The 15,481-nt window shown below is 36.1% G+C and overlaps 1 protein-coding gene across 1 annotated transcript in view; it reads left to right on the top strand.

The window, feature by feature from the left end:
- The first annotated feature begins 1,745 nt into the window (after nt 1-1,745).
- Nucleotides 1,746-15,481, top strand: part of LOC117172617 (T-complex protein 1 subunit beta) — a 21,652-nt gene continuing 7,916 nt past the window's right edge. The window contains exons 1-4 of the mRNA XM_033360710.1: nt 1,746-1,881; nt 3,532-3,841; nt 3,958-4,391; nt 4,472-4,549. Coding sequence (XP_033216601.1) covers nt 1,879-1,881; nt 3,532-3,841; nt 3,958-4,391; nt 4,472-4,549 — 825 coding nt within the window. The 5' untranslated portion in view covers nt 1,746-1,878. The remainder of the gene's footprint in view (nt 1,882-3,531; nt 3,842-3,957; nt 4,392-4,471; nt 4,550-15,481) is intronic.

Here is a 15,481-nt window from a genome sequence, read left to right on the forward strand (position 1 = left end):
CCGATATTTTATGTATAAAAAAAGTTCGAACGTTCAAAAAATGTTGAGGTTCAGAAAAAAGATGAAATAATTTTCAGTGAAGTTCTTATTTACAAAAAAAGTTCTTAGATTCAAAAAAACATTCAGAACTGAAAAAGTGTGGTCGATAATATAGGTATTTAGCTGTGTCACATGCCCTTAAGCTTTGTACTTAAACGTAGTTTTCTTTCGGCTCTTGCATTTCTCAAAGTTTGAGACCGATATTTTATGTATAAAAAAAGTTCGAACGTTCAAAAAATGTTGAGGTTCAAAAAAAAGATGAAATAATTTTCAGTGAAGTTTCTACCAAAATGCAGTACCTAAACGTACTTTATTGTACTCTAATACATTTCCCGAAGTTTCAGCTCGATATTTTACTTACAAAAAAAGTTCTTAGGTTCGAAAAAACATTCAGTGAACTCAAAAACTGTGGTCGGTAATATAGGTATTTAGCTGTGTCACATGCCCTTAAGACGACCTTTGGATCTGGGATCGTCCATATATTACGTAACACTTTTTTCTTTTGTTTATATCGTTGTGTCTTTCTCAACTTCACATCAATTTCATGCTCGTCTTTATTCAAACAAAAGAAAAACGCGTTACGTAATTTATGGACGATCCCTCTTTTTATTTCTTTAAAAGGTCCTCAGGACGTCCTTAAGAGGTCAGCCGAAAGACGTATATAGGACAAGTTTAGTATTTGTGTGCCCACAGGGAGAGTTGAAAATACTGTAGAAAAGTTCGTATTTTCCACAAAATCAAGTTTGAAGCATGAGATACGTGATCAGAATGTGTTCGTTAAAGCAAACAATCACCAAATGACAGTTGTCGATGATTTGACCTGTAGTTTTAAAAGGCTTGCGCACAAATGTGAGGTAAATAGAAGGACCGAGCGCGAAGCGCGAGACAAATAAATTATCGAGCGCGCAGCATCTTAGCAGCATCATATAATCTGATATAATCATGCAAAATGTAGTTTTTGTATTTTTTCGGGAAATAAGAAAAATCTCGCAAAAGACAAAGAGAAATTTTTCGTATAACTTTTTTAGACGTGCAAATACTTTTATCTTAACATTTTTTTGTATTCATCATTGTTTCGAAAAAAAATTAGAAAATTTGTTTGTAACTAAAAAGAATTCTCCTGGCTACAAAAGTCATTTAGCAAGCATCAAACTTACAACATATCTTTATTATCAAGTAACAAGTTAAAAAAGAAATTGACACAAAAATGAAAGGTGGGTTTTTTGAAAAAATCTATTTTTATTTTTTCCAGAAAAACTGCCGGCGGATTTTGAAGAAAGATGTAGAGGTTTAAAGAATAAAAATCGGGTTGTTTTAAAAACAAAGCACAAAGTTCGAATACGCACAACTTGTTAGACAAAATTCTGTTTGCAAATCAGAAAAATATGTATCGCTCAATTGTCTCTAAAAAGCAGCATATTTCGCCCTCAAGAGATTCTGCTATTTCAAGTGAAGTGCCCTCTGCCTTATTTGAAATGGATTCGGTCCATTGATATATTTACATATATATTTTATGCTTATGAACAATCCTGAAAACTAGAACAAAAGTTATATGAATTTCATACTTTATTGATAGGGAAATTATTCTTTCTGTGGCACACAAGTTAGAACAAGTAGGAATATAATTATTAATACAATATTTGTTAATTTATTCTCACAAAATGTCCTTATAAGGAAAACAAATTCGGTGCCAGCCACACTTCATTTCGTCACGTGACCTCATGCTGCGCCATCTAGCCAGATCAGTCTCGAAGCTCCTTGCATCCTTCGTGTATTTTTTCGTGAGTGAAACGTACCCGGTTTATTTTTCAAGAATCGTTTTTCTCCGAGAAATTCACAATGGTAATTATTATTTTTCTTTATTTTTATGCCCATAAAAAATGTTTTCCAAAATTAGATTGAATATAATCGGACGTCATTTGTGTGAGAAATCAATTTTGGAGTCGGACGTCCAAGCGACATGACACACGTGTTTGCTTCTTGTTTTATCTCTTGCTCCTTCAAAATCTTCACTTTTACGAGATTTTAAATGAAAAAACAAAACATTTATTTGGCCGTTAACGCTTTTGAGCAAATTTCAAACTTATTTTGTTCTGTTTAAAACTTTTTAACTTTTAGAAACCTTTCAGAGCATTCGTTTACGATTTGGGGTTGGGTCTTGTACGTTTGTCCGGATGATGACAAATTATTGACCTTTTTTTTACGTTTTTTATTATTCAGATGAAAAATTGATTGAATTTGACCATTTCTTAAACAGGCGGGTTAGATTATAGAATAGCTAGTACCACTGGTATTTGTAACAGTTTTTTAAAGTTGGAAATGAGACGGCTTTTCAATAGACTGTAGCTGCGTGTACCGAAATTTTGGTACAAATAGCGGGGCCTGAAAAAGGGACTATTTGCACCGAATTTACAGAACAAATAGCCGGTTTTTTTCGGTACACATAGACACTGCCTTCTCGACACATCTGTTTTTAGAAATTTTCTTAAAACTTCTTTATTTCCTTTTTTTTAATCTTACATCTAATTTTGTAGTTCTTTCTTAAATTTGTTTTCTGAAATTCTTTCAATATTTTAGGTCAATGGGTAAGTTCTTTAGATCTTCTGGGATTTTCTTTACCTTTTTTTATATTTTAGAGCTGTATACACATAACCTAAAAGTAACCTATTTAAAGCTATGTACAAAAATCTTGAGATTTTTTAGGGTTCGGAACGTGCAGATTATTTGGAAACTTTTTGAGCCTGAAATGGCTGTGCATTTAATTTTTGAATTGGGAATTTTTTTGTACGTAGTGGAAAAACCGATCCAATCTTTTAATGTCACTCTTGATGTTGAATGAAAGCATGCATTTTTAACGTCATTTATTAAAAATATTATTTCAAATTATGAAGATTTAATTCTGATATTGTTTAGTCTTAGCACTTAAAATTTGCAACTGTTGAAATTGAAAAAAAATGAAGAAACATTGAATAAGATACACTTTCGCGTTTCTTTTCATTTTCAAGTATTTTTTTTTTTTTACTTGAAATTAAAGGAGCTGTCAATGAATGATTCTTTATGAAGCGTTTTAATGTAGACAAACATAGTTGAGTAAGTTCATTTTAAAATCGTTAAAAATTTCATAACTTAATAATTGTTAAATTAGTAAGCCTTAGTTTATATTTCATGATTTTGAATTCTTTCAGTTAAAGGCACAAATTTTAAATTTTCCAAGCCTTCAATTTTGAATTAATTAATTTTACATTTTTGAGTTTTACGTCTTTAATTTTGAAAATAACCAAGTTGATCAATTTTACTACCTTCTTATTTAGAACTGTACTCATTTCAATATTTTAATTTGACAGTCAGTTTTCAAAACTCAAATAAACAAACGTTCAGTTTCCCCAGAATGACTGGAAAGTTTATTGACCGAGACTTCTTCTGAGATTTGTATCGCCCTGTAGAAGAAATGAATTCTTTAAAACTGTATTACCCGATTTTTCTTCTATCCAGGTTTCGTTAAATCCCGTGAGGATTTTGAAGGCAAATGCCGAGGAGGAAAAGGCAGAAACAGCCCGTCTGGATTTATTCGTCGGTGCGATCGCGATTGGTGACCTCGTAAAATCCACTCTAGGTCCTAAGGGAATGGACAAAATTTTGGTCGCTCACGGTCGTTCTGCTGGCCAAGTGCAAGTCACCAATGATGGTGCAACAATTCTGAAAAGTGTCGGAGTTGACAATCCAGCTGCGAAAATCCTCGTCGATATGTCCAGGGTTCAGGATGATGAAGTTGGCGATGGAACTACTTCTGTTACTGTCCTTGGTAAAATAAGCAAATATATTATTAAATTATCACAAGCTTTTTCAATTAACAGAAATTTTCGAATTTCGTATTCTTTTTTTATTTAAGATGCTTGTATTGAAAAAAATATTTTACAGCTGCTGAATTATTGCGAGAGGCAGAGAAGATGATCGAGCAGAAAATTCATCCACAGACGATAATCACGGGCTGGAGAATGGCGGTCGAAGTTGCACGAACAGCTCTTCAAAACGCAGCTTCTGACAACTCTGCTGATCCCGAACGTTTCCGGGAGGATTTAATGAATATTGCTCGCACAACTTTAAGCTCGAAGATCCTATCTCACCACAAGGAACAGTTCAGCAAGTTGGCAGTGGACGCAGTCACGAGACTCAAGGGATCCGGAAATCTCTCAGCAATCCAGATAATTAAAAAACGAGGAGCAACCCTCGCTGATTCCTTCTTGGACGAAGGATTTTTGCTGGACAAAAAGCCCGGAGTTCACCAGCCCCAGAAGATCACGGATGCTAAAATCCTTATCGCCAACACTCCCATGGATACAGACAAAATTAAGGCGAGACTCCAAACTTTAGGATCATTTCAAACTTAGTATCTCCTTTTGGATTTCAATAATATAAAAAATTAATTCTTCAGGTCTTCGGCTCAAGGGTTAGAGTTGACTCGATGGCGAAGATTGCAGAGTTGGAAGTTGCCGAAAAAGAGAAGATGAAGGTAATTTACAAAATTAGATTTTTACCCTAGGAATTTTGTTTTAAAGATGTTAGTCCCCATTAAAAATAACTCCATGTTTTTGCCGGTTTTTGATCCGTTGATGTGATTTTTCTAAAGTAATAAGTAAAATTTTCTCTGACAAAGACCTTAAATTTTGCGTTCAAAAAGTTACTTCGTGATTAATACTGGTTGTCTTTCCGCTCCCTTTTAGATTTTGAAAAATGTGTCAAAAAAACTAATTCTTTTAAATTCTACTCTTTTGGTGACCTTTACGCAAAAGTTGTAAATAGCAACAAAAAATTGAGAGCAATTAACAAATAATGCTGTTCTAGCAATGTTTAATTTATTTTAATTGAAAGTAATAGTTTTGAAGTTATTTCGTCTTATAGCAAATTTTTTAGTAAAATAAAAAGTTAAATCTTTTTCTTTTCGAACATTATTTTGGCCCCTATGCATCTTACATACATGATGTATCAACATTTATGAAAGTAGATTAAATGATCTTTATATCTAAAAAAGAATATGCCCGCTGAGCGGGCACACTCTCGTTGTGCACGGCGATTCGCGCAAAGTTTGAGCGCGCCTAGGACGCGCGGGGACACTCCTGCTTTACGTTCGTTTTCGTACGTTTAGTTTGTACATTTCCAATACACATTTTGAAATATCATAAATCTTGCAACTTAAATTGAAAACTGTGATTTAAACTTATGAGGAATTACAGTCATAAATTTAACTGACTTTTTTCCATTTGTTTTTAAAAAATATTCGCAAAGCACTAACTTAACTTACTTACTAAATAGAGGCATTAAGTTGTAGGTGCGTGGGCTTTGATTCCGTTTGTTCAAACCATTCAAACACTCGTGAAAAAAATCGATTGAATTTTACATCTCTGGTGGACGTAAATAAAAGAACCCTCGTTTATCGAAGTAAGTTTACGAAAATTTGTCAGAATCCACCTAGCGATGAATTTTGCAATTGAAGCTGTCATAATATCCCAATTCGGCCGGTAATTTTACACACGAAAATGTAAAATTCTTTATGTGAAAGAATAAAATAAAATTTATTAGGGAGACAGATTTCGAACATTCGAAGCTTAAACTTCGTACAATTTCATTGAGATTGAAGAAACACAAGCCGGACACGTTACCACCTACCTAAAATACCTAAGATACAATGGGTATTTTTTTGAAGTTCAAATATTCCGTAACAAAAATATGAAGTATACGTTTCGAATAACCGCATTTTGTCCGCAGAAAATGTGAAAGGCAAAATAGGAATAGCTCGAATTTGATCTATTTTTGCGTAAAAGCATTCAACGAAGCATGAAGAATCAATATAAAAACGAGAGACGCTTTTGTATTCACATATTATTTGATTATTTATTCTAAATTTTCAATTATAAAAAAAAAATCTTACAGTTTCCGTCAGTTTAAAATTAAAGATCTTTGATAAAATTTAAAATCTCCCCTAATAGCACGGAACCTTCCAGGAACGTTCCCTGAGCGTATAAAAAGTACGCCACTTGGGAACGTTCCAGGAACATTCTACTGGAATTATGAAAGGTAAAAACATTTCTGTGTGGAAATGTTGTCACAGGCTTATACTGCCCAACATGTCGAAGGCATTTTTGGTTAGAGTTGGATCTTTTATTTGATCATTTTTTCACGGGGCTGTCCCGGTATATATCATCAGTCACGGACGCATTTTTATAATGCAATCAAGTGATCTGGTGAGAGCAGCCTGCCCAGACATATTGGACAAAGCTTGGTTTTCACCCCATCATTGACGGACTGGGTTGCAGTCAAGTACACGATGGAGGGACCTACAGCTTAAGGTGGGTTTCGAACCGCCAGAACCTAGGTAAAGGTACATTGGAAAATTTCTAGAGGTACCGGCTCAGGGATCGAACCCCGGACCTCTGAGGTGAAGTCCGAGTGTCTAACCAACTGAGCCACCGAGGAATTATTATGGAATTATTATTATTATTACTGTTGTTATTATTATTATTATTATTATTATTATTATTATTGTTATTATTATTATTAATGATTATCCGATAAAACGTAAGTGATAGGTCAAAATGAATGTCAGTTTATGATATAGGTACAATAGTACAATGTAATATATACGGTAGTCAAAACTCAAAAATGACATCTATTTTTACCTATCTCTTACGGTTAACGAGATAATTGTTATTAAAAATAACGATAATGGAAGGTTTCCCACAGGTCTCAGTGGAACGTTCCTGGAACGGTGGCATTTCTGTCCAAGCGGCGGACATTTTACACGCTCAGGGAACGTTCCTGGAACATTCCGAAGGTTCCCGCAGAACGTTCCAGGAACGTTCCGTGCTATTAGGGTCGATGTAATTTTCAATCACAGGAAAGTGATTTTACCGACGCATGGCATTTTTACACGATTTCTAAATTTCTCGGACATTTAAAATCCGGTCACGTTCTCGTGACTGTGACCGTCATTTTAAAACAACTTGAGAATTTTACCTTCACCAATATTTTCTTTATCTTTAAACCTTATAATATTGTAAATTTATTTCCAAAAACTCCGAATTGTAATAATGAAAGTTTCATAAAAATAAAACTACGCATAAAATTAAGTCTTATCGAAATTCATTATCAAAATTTCTTTATAGCCGAGATATTAAATTAAAAAATATAAATTAATTAATGCAAAAGTGTTACATAAGTATTATTAGGCCTTCAAATATATATGTATGAACTATTATATTATATTTGCATTTTACTTGTACAGGATATTGAGTAATGAATTTTCAAGTATTTAAGTAATATTTAAATTTATATTCAATGCGCTAATAGTACAATTTTATGTTTTGAAAAAATCGGTTATATTGTTTTTTTAAGTAGTTTATGTTATAACAAGTTAAAATAGTCTTATGCTCTAATCTAAAGATTTTGAAACCTTTACGAACATGTTATTTTTGAACTTGAAGCTTCACAACTGGATCATACAATGAAATAATGACCTCATATGTATACTAATTGTCCTAAGAACAATTATTTTTTAGAGGTAGAAACTGTAGTCTTAACATGTAGAACAGTCTTATGTTTATAAGAAATTTAAAAAATTTTAAAGTTTAATCTTACATTTTTATGAATATTATCACGTTTTAAGTTTCATAACTCAAATACATAGAAGAAATAATTAGAATATATTTGTACAAAGTACAAAATCCCTTTCCAAGTTAGGAACTATATAGTCTTAATACGTAGAACAGCCTTTTTTATGATGAAATTTTTAAAACTGTAACCATTTTTAAACTCAGTATCAAATATTCAAGAATATTTTTGCGTTTCAAATACAACTTCTAAATACTAATATAGCCCTAACACGCAGAACATTCTTATGCTTATAATAAACCTTTTAAACCATAAACTTCCTAAAGCTAAGCATCAAATGTGCAAGAATATTTTTGCATTTCACATTCTATAACTCAGTCGCATAGAATAATTAAAAATAATTGTACAGACTACAAGATTCGCTTTTCAAAAATTAAGAACAAATATTTTTAAATTCTCATAAATTCCCGAAGAGCACATTCATCAAAGAAATTCTCGGTCATATTCCCGTGCTCCCAGACAAATTCTCGGTCACATAATTTCTTTCGAACTCTAGCTGAGACTGAATTTTCCCTTCTGAACGTAAAGTTCGTACGCGGGAATGTGTAATTTCGTTTTTATCGAGTGTAATATTACACTGCAGTTCGAGTGTCCTTTTATTTACATAGATAGATTATGTCATTTCACACACTTTTGTAAAATCACACAGTGAAATGTGTGATATTCACAATGATACAATATGTAAATTTCCGACACTTTGTAATTTTACACAAATCTTTTTTTACAGTAAGCATGTGATACTTTGTCGTGTGGTAAACCGAGTTCAGTTCCCTCGGCTATATACGGAGAAAAATGGATGTTTAAATGTAGATATTCGAAGGTTAAGATTATAGCACCTACATGCATATAATCATGCCAAACATTTACTACCTTTTTGAGATTTTAGGCACAAAAGTATTTTTATGTTAAACTGAAACATATTCTTCTTCTTCATGTTCCTCGTTGGCGCTATACCTGCTTTATAAAAGCTTTGTATATCCGGCCATGACCAAGTTGAAGGGGAGTGAAGTCCCCTGAATCTGAATCAAACAACGTCGGACAGAGCCCAGCTGCGCCATCTCAGGAGATATAGTGCAGTCAGCTCGGTTTCCCGACTATTACGTAGCAAAGGCGGCAGAATTCGAGCGTACACCCGGCAGATTACTCCGTGCTAGAGGATCCGTTTTTCAACGAGATCCCCCGCACGGGACAAGCCAGCGAGCTTAGATTGTAATTTAGATTTTCAGATTTGCTTTTTTTTTTTAATTTTAATACATGGGACGCGATTTTAAATTAAGGGTTTACTACGATTTGATATGAGCAAAATGGAGGAGGGCACTTGAGAAGTTTTGAAAGAGCTCTTAATAAATCTGTTCTATGTGTTTCGAATCTAAGACAGGCCCAGAGAACATGATCTAAGTCTTCATCTATTTCAGGGTTGCAGGGACAACCTCCAGTAGTTATAATATTTTTTCGGGCAAGGCTAGCATTTAGAGAATAATGGTTACTCCTCATGCGACATAGCTAGACTATCCATTCTCTTGGGCCGTTAAATAAAGAGAACCAAGGCCTATTTGTATATTTATAAAAACGCTAGGTGTATAAGACCTTTGTTTTCACCTATTTCTAAATAATAGTTACAAATTTCATCTAGAGATTTCCGAGCGGAGGAGAAAAAGTCGGAAAAAGGGAGGGGTATATTAAGGAGAGTGGCATCTTAAGCTACTGATTTAGCTGCTACGTCTGCCGCTTCATTACCCGGGATACCTTTATGACCAGGGATCCAAGCTAAAGTTACTACGCATTTAAGTTTATTCAAGACTACCAGGCGATTTCTAATTATAAATATCAGGTAGGAATTTATAGATCCAGGACTATTGGTACCTACACTTTCTAGGACACTTGAAGAATCTGTGAATATAACTGATTTATCAAGACGGTGACAGATTATGTAATCAATAGTATATAATATTGCTATGGCTTCAATTGAAAAAATAAAAACAAAGTTAGATAATTTCCACATACGCGTGACTTTTGCTTCCGGGCACACTAAGGCATAACCTGCTGTGGACTCAGTAATCGATTTTGAACCGTCTGTGTATATATACTGTGTGCTATACACAAGGTCTTTGAAGTGATTTGTAGGAGAGGAGCTATTCTGGACAAGTCGACCTATTCCTATATTGATATTAGGGGCGAAGAGCATGTCTTCATAGAGAAATTCAAACATAGGATGAATTTCTGATCTACGAATCTTATGTTTTAAAATTTTTACTTTCTCAAAATCATTCAGAAGGGCGAATTGATTGAAGATATGAACTTTCTTTTTTCTAATAACCTGATCCGAAAGAGAGAGTAGCATATCTGCAAGCGGGTGGTTCAGGTCTACAAAGGTTTTAATAATATATTTTTTAGCCAAGAAAGAGAATCGTTTCTTAAAAGGTGGCTCACAGCATTCTGCTAACATAACGTTAACGAGAGTGCTGCATCTGTAGCCAATGGCTAGTATTAATGTTTGGTTGCGAATTTTTTCTATTTGATCAAAATATTTGTGAGGCGCGAAGTTAAAAACATGAGATCCATATTCCAGACTGCTTCTTATGAGGGAGACATAAACCATCCTAAGGATGTTTGGGCCTGCACCCCACCATGTGCCTCTCAATACTTTAAAAATGTTAAGGATTTTTCTTATCTTATCGCATAAATAAAGGAAATGATATTTGAATGATAACCTAATGTCTAGAATAATTCCGAGAAATCTGACGTGGATCGAGGGGGAAATAATAATGTTGTTTAATGGTTAGGTATATGATGGGTCAGATGTATCTATGTTCTGTCGGTTGAAAAAGAACAGTTTGGTTTTTTCTGGGCAGAGCTCCAGATTTCTTTGCCCTAAAAAAATAGCAAGGTCGTTTAGACATTTCAGAAGGGATTTGATGCATACCGTTGGGTCAGCAGAATGACAAAGAATGGCGATATCATCAGCGAACTCTACGATAATGCAATTTCCCGGGATTCAACGGTGTATTTTTCTGGTATAAATTGATTAGTAAATATACAAACCTGAGCGAGTCCGACTGTACTGCGTCTAGGGCCCACAAGTTCTCCGTTAATTTTGTAATTATGTTTTTGCAAGAGGTAGCATTGTAGATAAATCTAGCCATTTGTCGGGGAACACCAATCTCTTTGAGATCTTCAGTTAGAATTTGGGGAATGCACCTTTCAGATCCAGAAACAGTCCAGCCACAACTTCACCATTTGCAAAAACCCGAAAAAATTTTGGCTGATTAAATAGCGAGGTTATCAGCACAGGATCTTATCTTTCTAAAACCAAATTGAGTAGGGGAAAGTATATGATTATGCTCCACCTACCACGAGAGTCTGTTGTAGATAAGCCTTTCCATCAATTTATGCAAACATGAAGCTAAAGCAATTGGGCGGAATTCTCCTGGTGATGATTTAGGGACAAAAGATATTAAAAAGTTATTCCAAGAGTCTGGGAAGGAGTCAGATAGGTAAATTTCATTATCAATTACAAGGAGAGTTGTTTTCATCTCATAAGGAAGCTGAAGTAAAATATTATCATCAATTTTGTCTAAGCCAGGAGAGGATTTACTTTTTACTGAAGTTAAGTCAATAGAAAGTTCAGCTTCCGTGAACGGGGCCTCTAGGAACTCGTTCTTCTGAAAGTTTTCAGGAAAGGAGTCGAAGAAGACCGTTGGTGGTAGCATTTCTTCAGCCAGTAAGTGGAGTTTCTGAATCGTCTCAGTATCCCCTGAAGAAAATGCATCCGCTGGTTGAGTGTATTTGTTCTTAAAACACTTAACGACTCGCCAAACTCTTGAGATCGGTGTTGTCCTATCTAGGGTCTCACAGAATTTCCTAAGTTGTTTCTACGAGACGCGTTTATTGTGCGTCTAGTCTTAGCTTCTATTTAGATAATTGTAGTTAACTTCATTTCTACTTCATTTATAGTGAGTTTAGTTTTTAGGAGGTCTTGAGGGAGGACTAGCCGCAGTAACTGCTTCATCCACACTTTAAACGAAAGCCTTATACTTGGATAAACAATCAATGTCTGGGAAATTTAAAGTTTCGTTGTTTCCCTAAATGGATTCCGAAAGGTTATTAGAAAAGGAGATCCAGTCAACTCGCTTAAGATTGTATTTGTGAGAAACGTACGAAGCTATTGAGGTAGAGATACCAAGACTGGATACCACTGGAAAGTGATCACTTCCCAGAGAGTTATTCCAAACTCCCCAATAGGTGATGTTAAAGAGGTTCTGAGACACAAAAGTTAGGTCGATTATTGAAGGGGGCTGTCTGGTCTAGTGCGATAGGTGGGTTCACCTGTGTTAAGGGGAATAAGATTCGTATTATCAAGGGCAGAGCATAGTTCCAAACCATTTCTGCAGTTATGCGAACTTTCCCATAATGAGTTGTGCCAGTTAAAGTCTCCAGCAATAAACAATGAGCTAAAGTTAAGATTTTGAATTGAATTAAATAATTTAGTCCACGTCTCGGATGATATAAAATTACCAGAGGCTGTCACTCTGTATAGCGAAACGATCAAAAGTTCGCCTAGGGAAGTGCTAATTGAAATTGCTGCAGTCTCCAGACTATTTTCATTATTAATGATGGAAGTGACTTTAGAGAATGTAATTCCCCTTCTTATGGCAATGGCCAAGCCACCCCCGGTATTACATTGCCTGTCTGCTCTGATGATATTGAAATCTTTTATTTTAAAATTTGAAGTTGATTTTAAAAATGTTTCAGACAAAAGTAGAATATCGAATTCGCCACGGATATTTGATAGGTCGCCTTGTTTATTCAAGGCTCCCCGACAATTCCATTGGGCAATGCTCAACCTATTAAGCTGAGCCATTAATAGCGACTTTTGACTTTCCTCTGTTTTGAGGTGAACCGAAACTAAAAGATCCACCAAGCTCATCAGAGACAACAGGGTTGCATTGATGATTGGAGATCTGGTTGAGTTCAACTTCGTGGTATGGGCGGGGTCAGTAGGGGTGGGAGAGTTGAAAGGATTGGAGGCAGGGTATAGAGGAGTGGGGGATGAGGAGCTCATAGGAGATGTATTTGTATTATTTTGTTTGTGCAGAGCAAAACCGTTTGAAAGAAGGCTGGGGTTTTTACCATTGTTGTGGAGATGCGAGTACGATAAGTTGGCGTTGGATCCTCTTCGCGAAGATTGATGCGAATGCCCACCCGTGGTGGCCTGCGTGGGTTTTGGATGAACTTCTGCAAGTTTCCATCTAGGTTGTGTAGGGGGTTTCGGTATCTGTGGAGTCTTAGGGGTTGCCAAAGTTTGTGAGTAATATGGTTGTTGAGGCTGTAAACGGGGGCCTGAAAATGAGGGGGTGGGGGCGTCATTAAGTACTGGGAACATTGAGAAGCTAAATACTGGAGAAGAGTTAGCTTGTGCAGGGGTTGAGGAAGCGTAATCAGCTCCCTTACTGGATCTGAGGATCTATTTGGCTTCTTTAAACCGTAGTTTGTGCTTGGTAGTAAAAACTCGTAACTCTCTCTAAAATAGAAATTTCGGGCATTTTTTGTAAGATGGTGAGTGATCCCCACCACAGTTCGCGCATTTTGAGATGCTATTCGCGTTAGGACATGGCCTAATTTCAGTGTGAACCTCCGCGGATCCGCAGTGCCTACATCGCGCACTAGATCGACGGTGTATGCTAATGTGCCTAAATCTAAGACATTTGACGCACATTTTAGGTTCCGGGTTGTAGAGGTTAACCGGAAAGGAGGCCATGTAAATTGAGGTCCTTTCTAGGAGGGTTGTGCCTTCGAAAGTAATCAAAATCGATTTGGAAGGGGTTATTTTAGTTTCCTGTGTGGCAGGATCTATAGTTTTTCGGTTAAGCTGAAGCGCTCCAATGACTTTGGCCTTGCCTCTCAGAGGGCCAAACAACTCAAGATTCTCAATTATTTCTGTATCCGAAATTTCATGAGATACGCCACGCATTACACCCTGGCACGTCACAAAGCTAGAGGGGACAAGGGTAATAAGCCCTACTATTTTCTTGGGGATTTCTTCCAAGAGCACATTTGCTGCTTGTGGAGTTTTTGCCATGACTCAATTTGCCGAAACCGCTGCTACGGACATCGTAGATTAGGCCTAAAAAGTGTTTCTGAAGCAGACGACCGCACATGTCTGCAGCAAGATCTTTTTTAGCCTGATCAGAGTTAGGGTTACGTTGGACTATAATAGGGCATTCTCCCTTTTTAAAATCACTATAGCGAAGAGAACGAGCATGTTGGACGCGGGGTCGTGGATTTGAGCGGTTTTGGTTATTATCCGCGGATTGGGCAGACGTCTTGCTCTGACCGCGATTATCAGGCTGGCTTAGTTCCACTAACGATTTCCCCGAGGGTGAGATTCGCTTTTTTTCTGCTCTGTCTTTTATGCTTCTTAGACTCTACGAGGTGATAATCATTATCATCCTTGTTCTTAAGAAACATTAGAGAGTTCGCGCCCTTTTTAACATCTTCGGTAAGATTTGCGAACAGGGGATTTGTTGACTCTACAGGCCCTCCCCCCTTTTCTGTCTGATTCTCATTGCTGGAGGCAATGCCTCAGCTATGTTAAAAAAAAGTTATGTCAGTTAAAGGGACAAAACGGAGCAAACACCACGCGAAAGGTCGAGCATGTAGCTCGCACTTTAAAAATGGCGGACACCGGTCAGGGACCGTAAGATACTTACCGCAGACCCTAGGCCTGCTATATTAAATCACACCTGAGGATAATTGTAGCCCTGTGCGCAAAGCGACGAGAGCCAATTACACTTTCAAAATTACACTTGGTATATCTTTAATAAGGATCAGCACACAGCACTATAAAGTGAGACTATACAGAAGCGCATCCGTCTTCGACCGTGGTCTCTACCGGACTCCCTGAACTCTGAAACATATTCAGATGTTAAAACTTTATACCCTTTATCTGATTTTCGTTCGTGTGCGAACATTAAAGTTTAATTTCAAATTCACAAATAAGTTATCTTGTAATTCCTTAAATGTCTATAAATAAGTAAACTCTTTAAATATTAACAGGCGTTATTTAACATAACCATGCATGTAATATCTCGGATTTCAGTTGAACATTTTGAATGTTAGAGAGTAAGATCTCACTTTTTAATATCTACAGATGCTAACTTTGAACATCTAGATTGTTGCCCTATCCCTACCGAAAAGAATCTTTGAACATATACTAAAAATTCTTTAGGCCAAAGAAGCTCAGAGAAATTCTCCGCAGGCTCTAAGGTAGATATTTTTAAAGGTCCAGGAAGCTCGTTTAAATGGTCTGAAGGCTTTAAAATATCCTTTCCGAAATTGAAATAAGAATACGAGCATAAATAACAAGCAGAGAGGCTATCTCAATAGAGCAGCCCAGCGATTCCCAAACTTTTTATGCACTTTCTGGGGAGCGGCAGGGGCCCCACCCTCAAATTTTTTCACAATATTGGAACCCAAGTGAGACACTGGACGCTAGTCGTTCGTGCTCGGTTGCTTGCTTCGCTGACCTTTTCGTTGTTAGAGAATTAGAGCCGGTTGAAAAAAATGAAAAGTTGGTTAAATATTAATCAATAGAATTGTAATAAGTTCCGTTAGATTTGTTAGATTATCAAATAAACGTTAAAGAAAGGTAGAAGAAGGTCGGATAATAACTTCAAGAGTTATCGCACTTTTGTTGCATTCACAAGATTTGTAAATATTTCATTTATTAGCTCGGATATCAACCGCTTTTCAAAAACTTTGTTTTCATTTTCTTTAA

The sequence above is a fragment of the Belonocnema kinseyi genome, chromosome 5 (genome assembly GCF_010883055.1).
Source record: "Belonocnema kinseyi isolate 2016_QV_RU_SX_M_011 chromosome 5, B_treatae_v1, whole genome shotgun sequence".
Classification (NCBI taxonomy): domain Eukaryota; kingdom Metazoa; phylum Arthropoda; class Insecta; order Hymenoptera; family Cynipidae; genus Belonocnema; species Belonocnema kinseyi.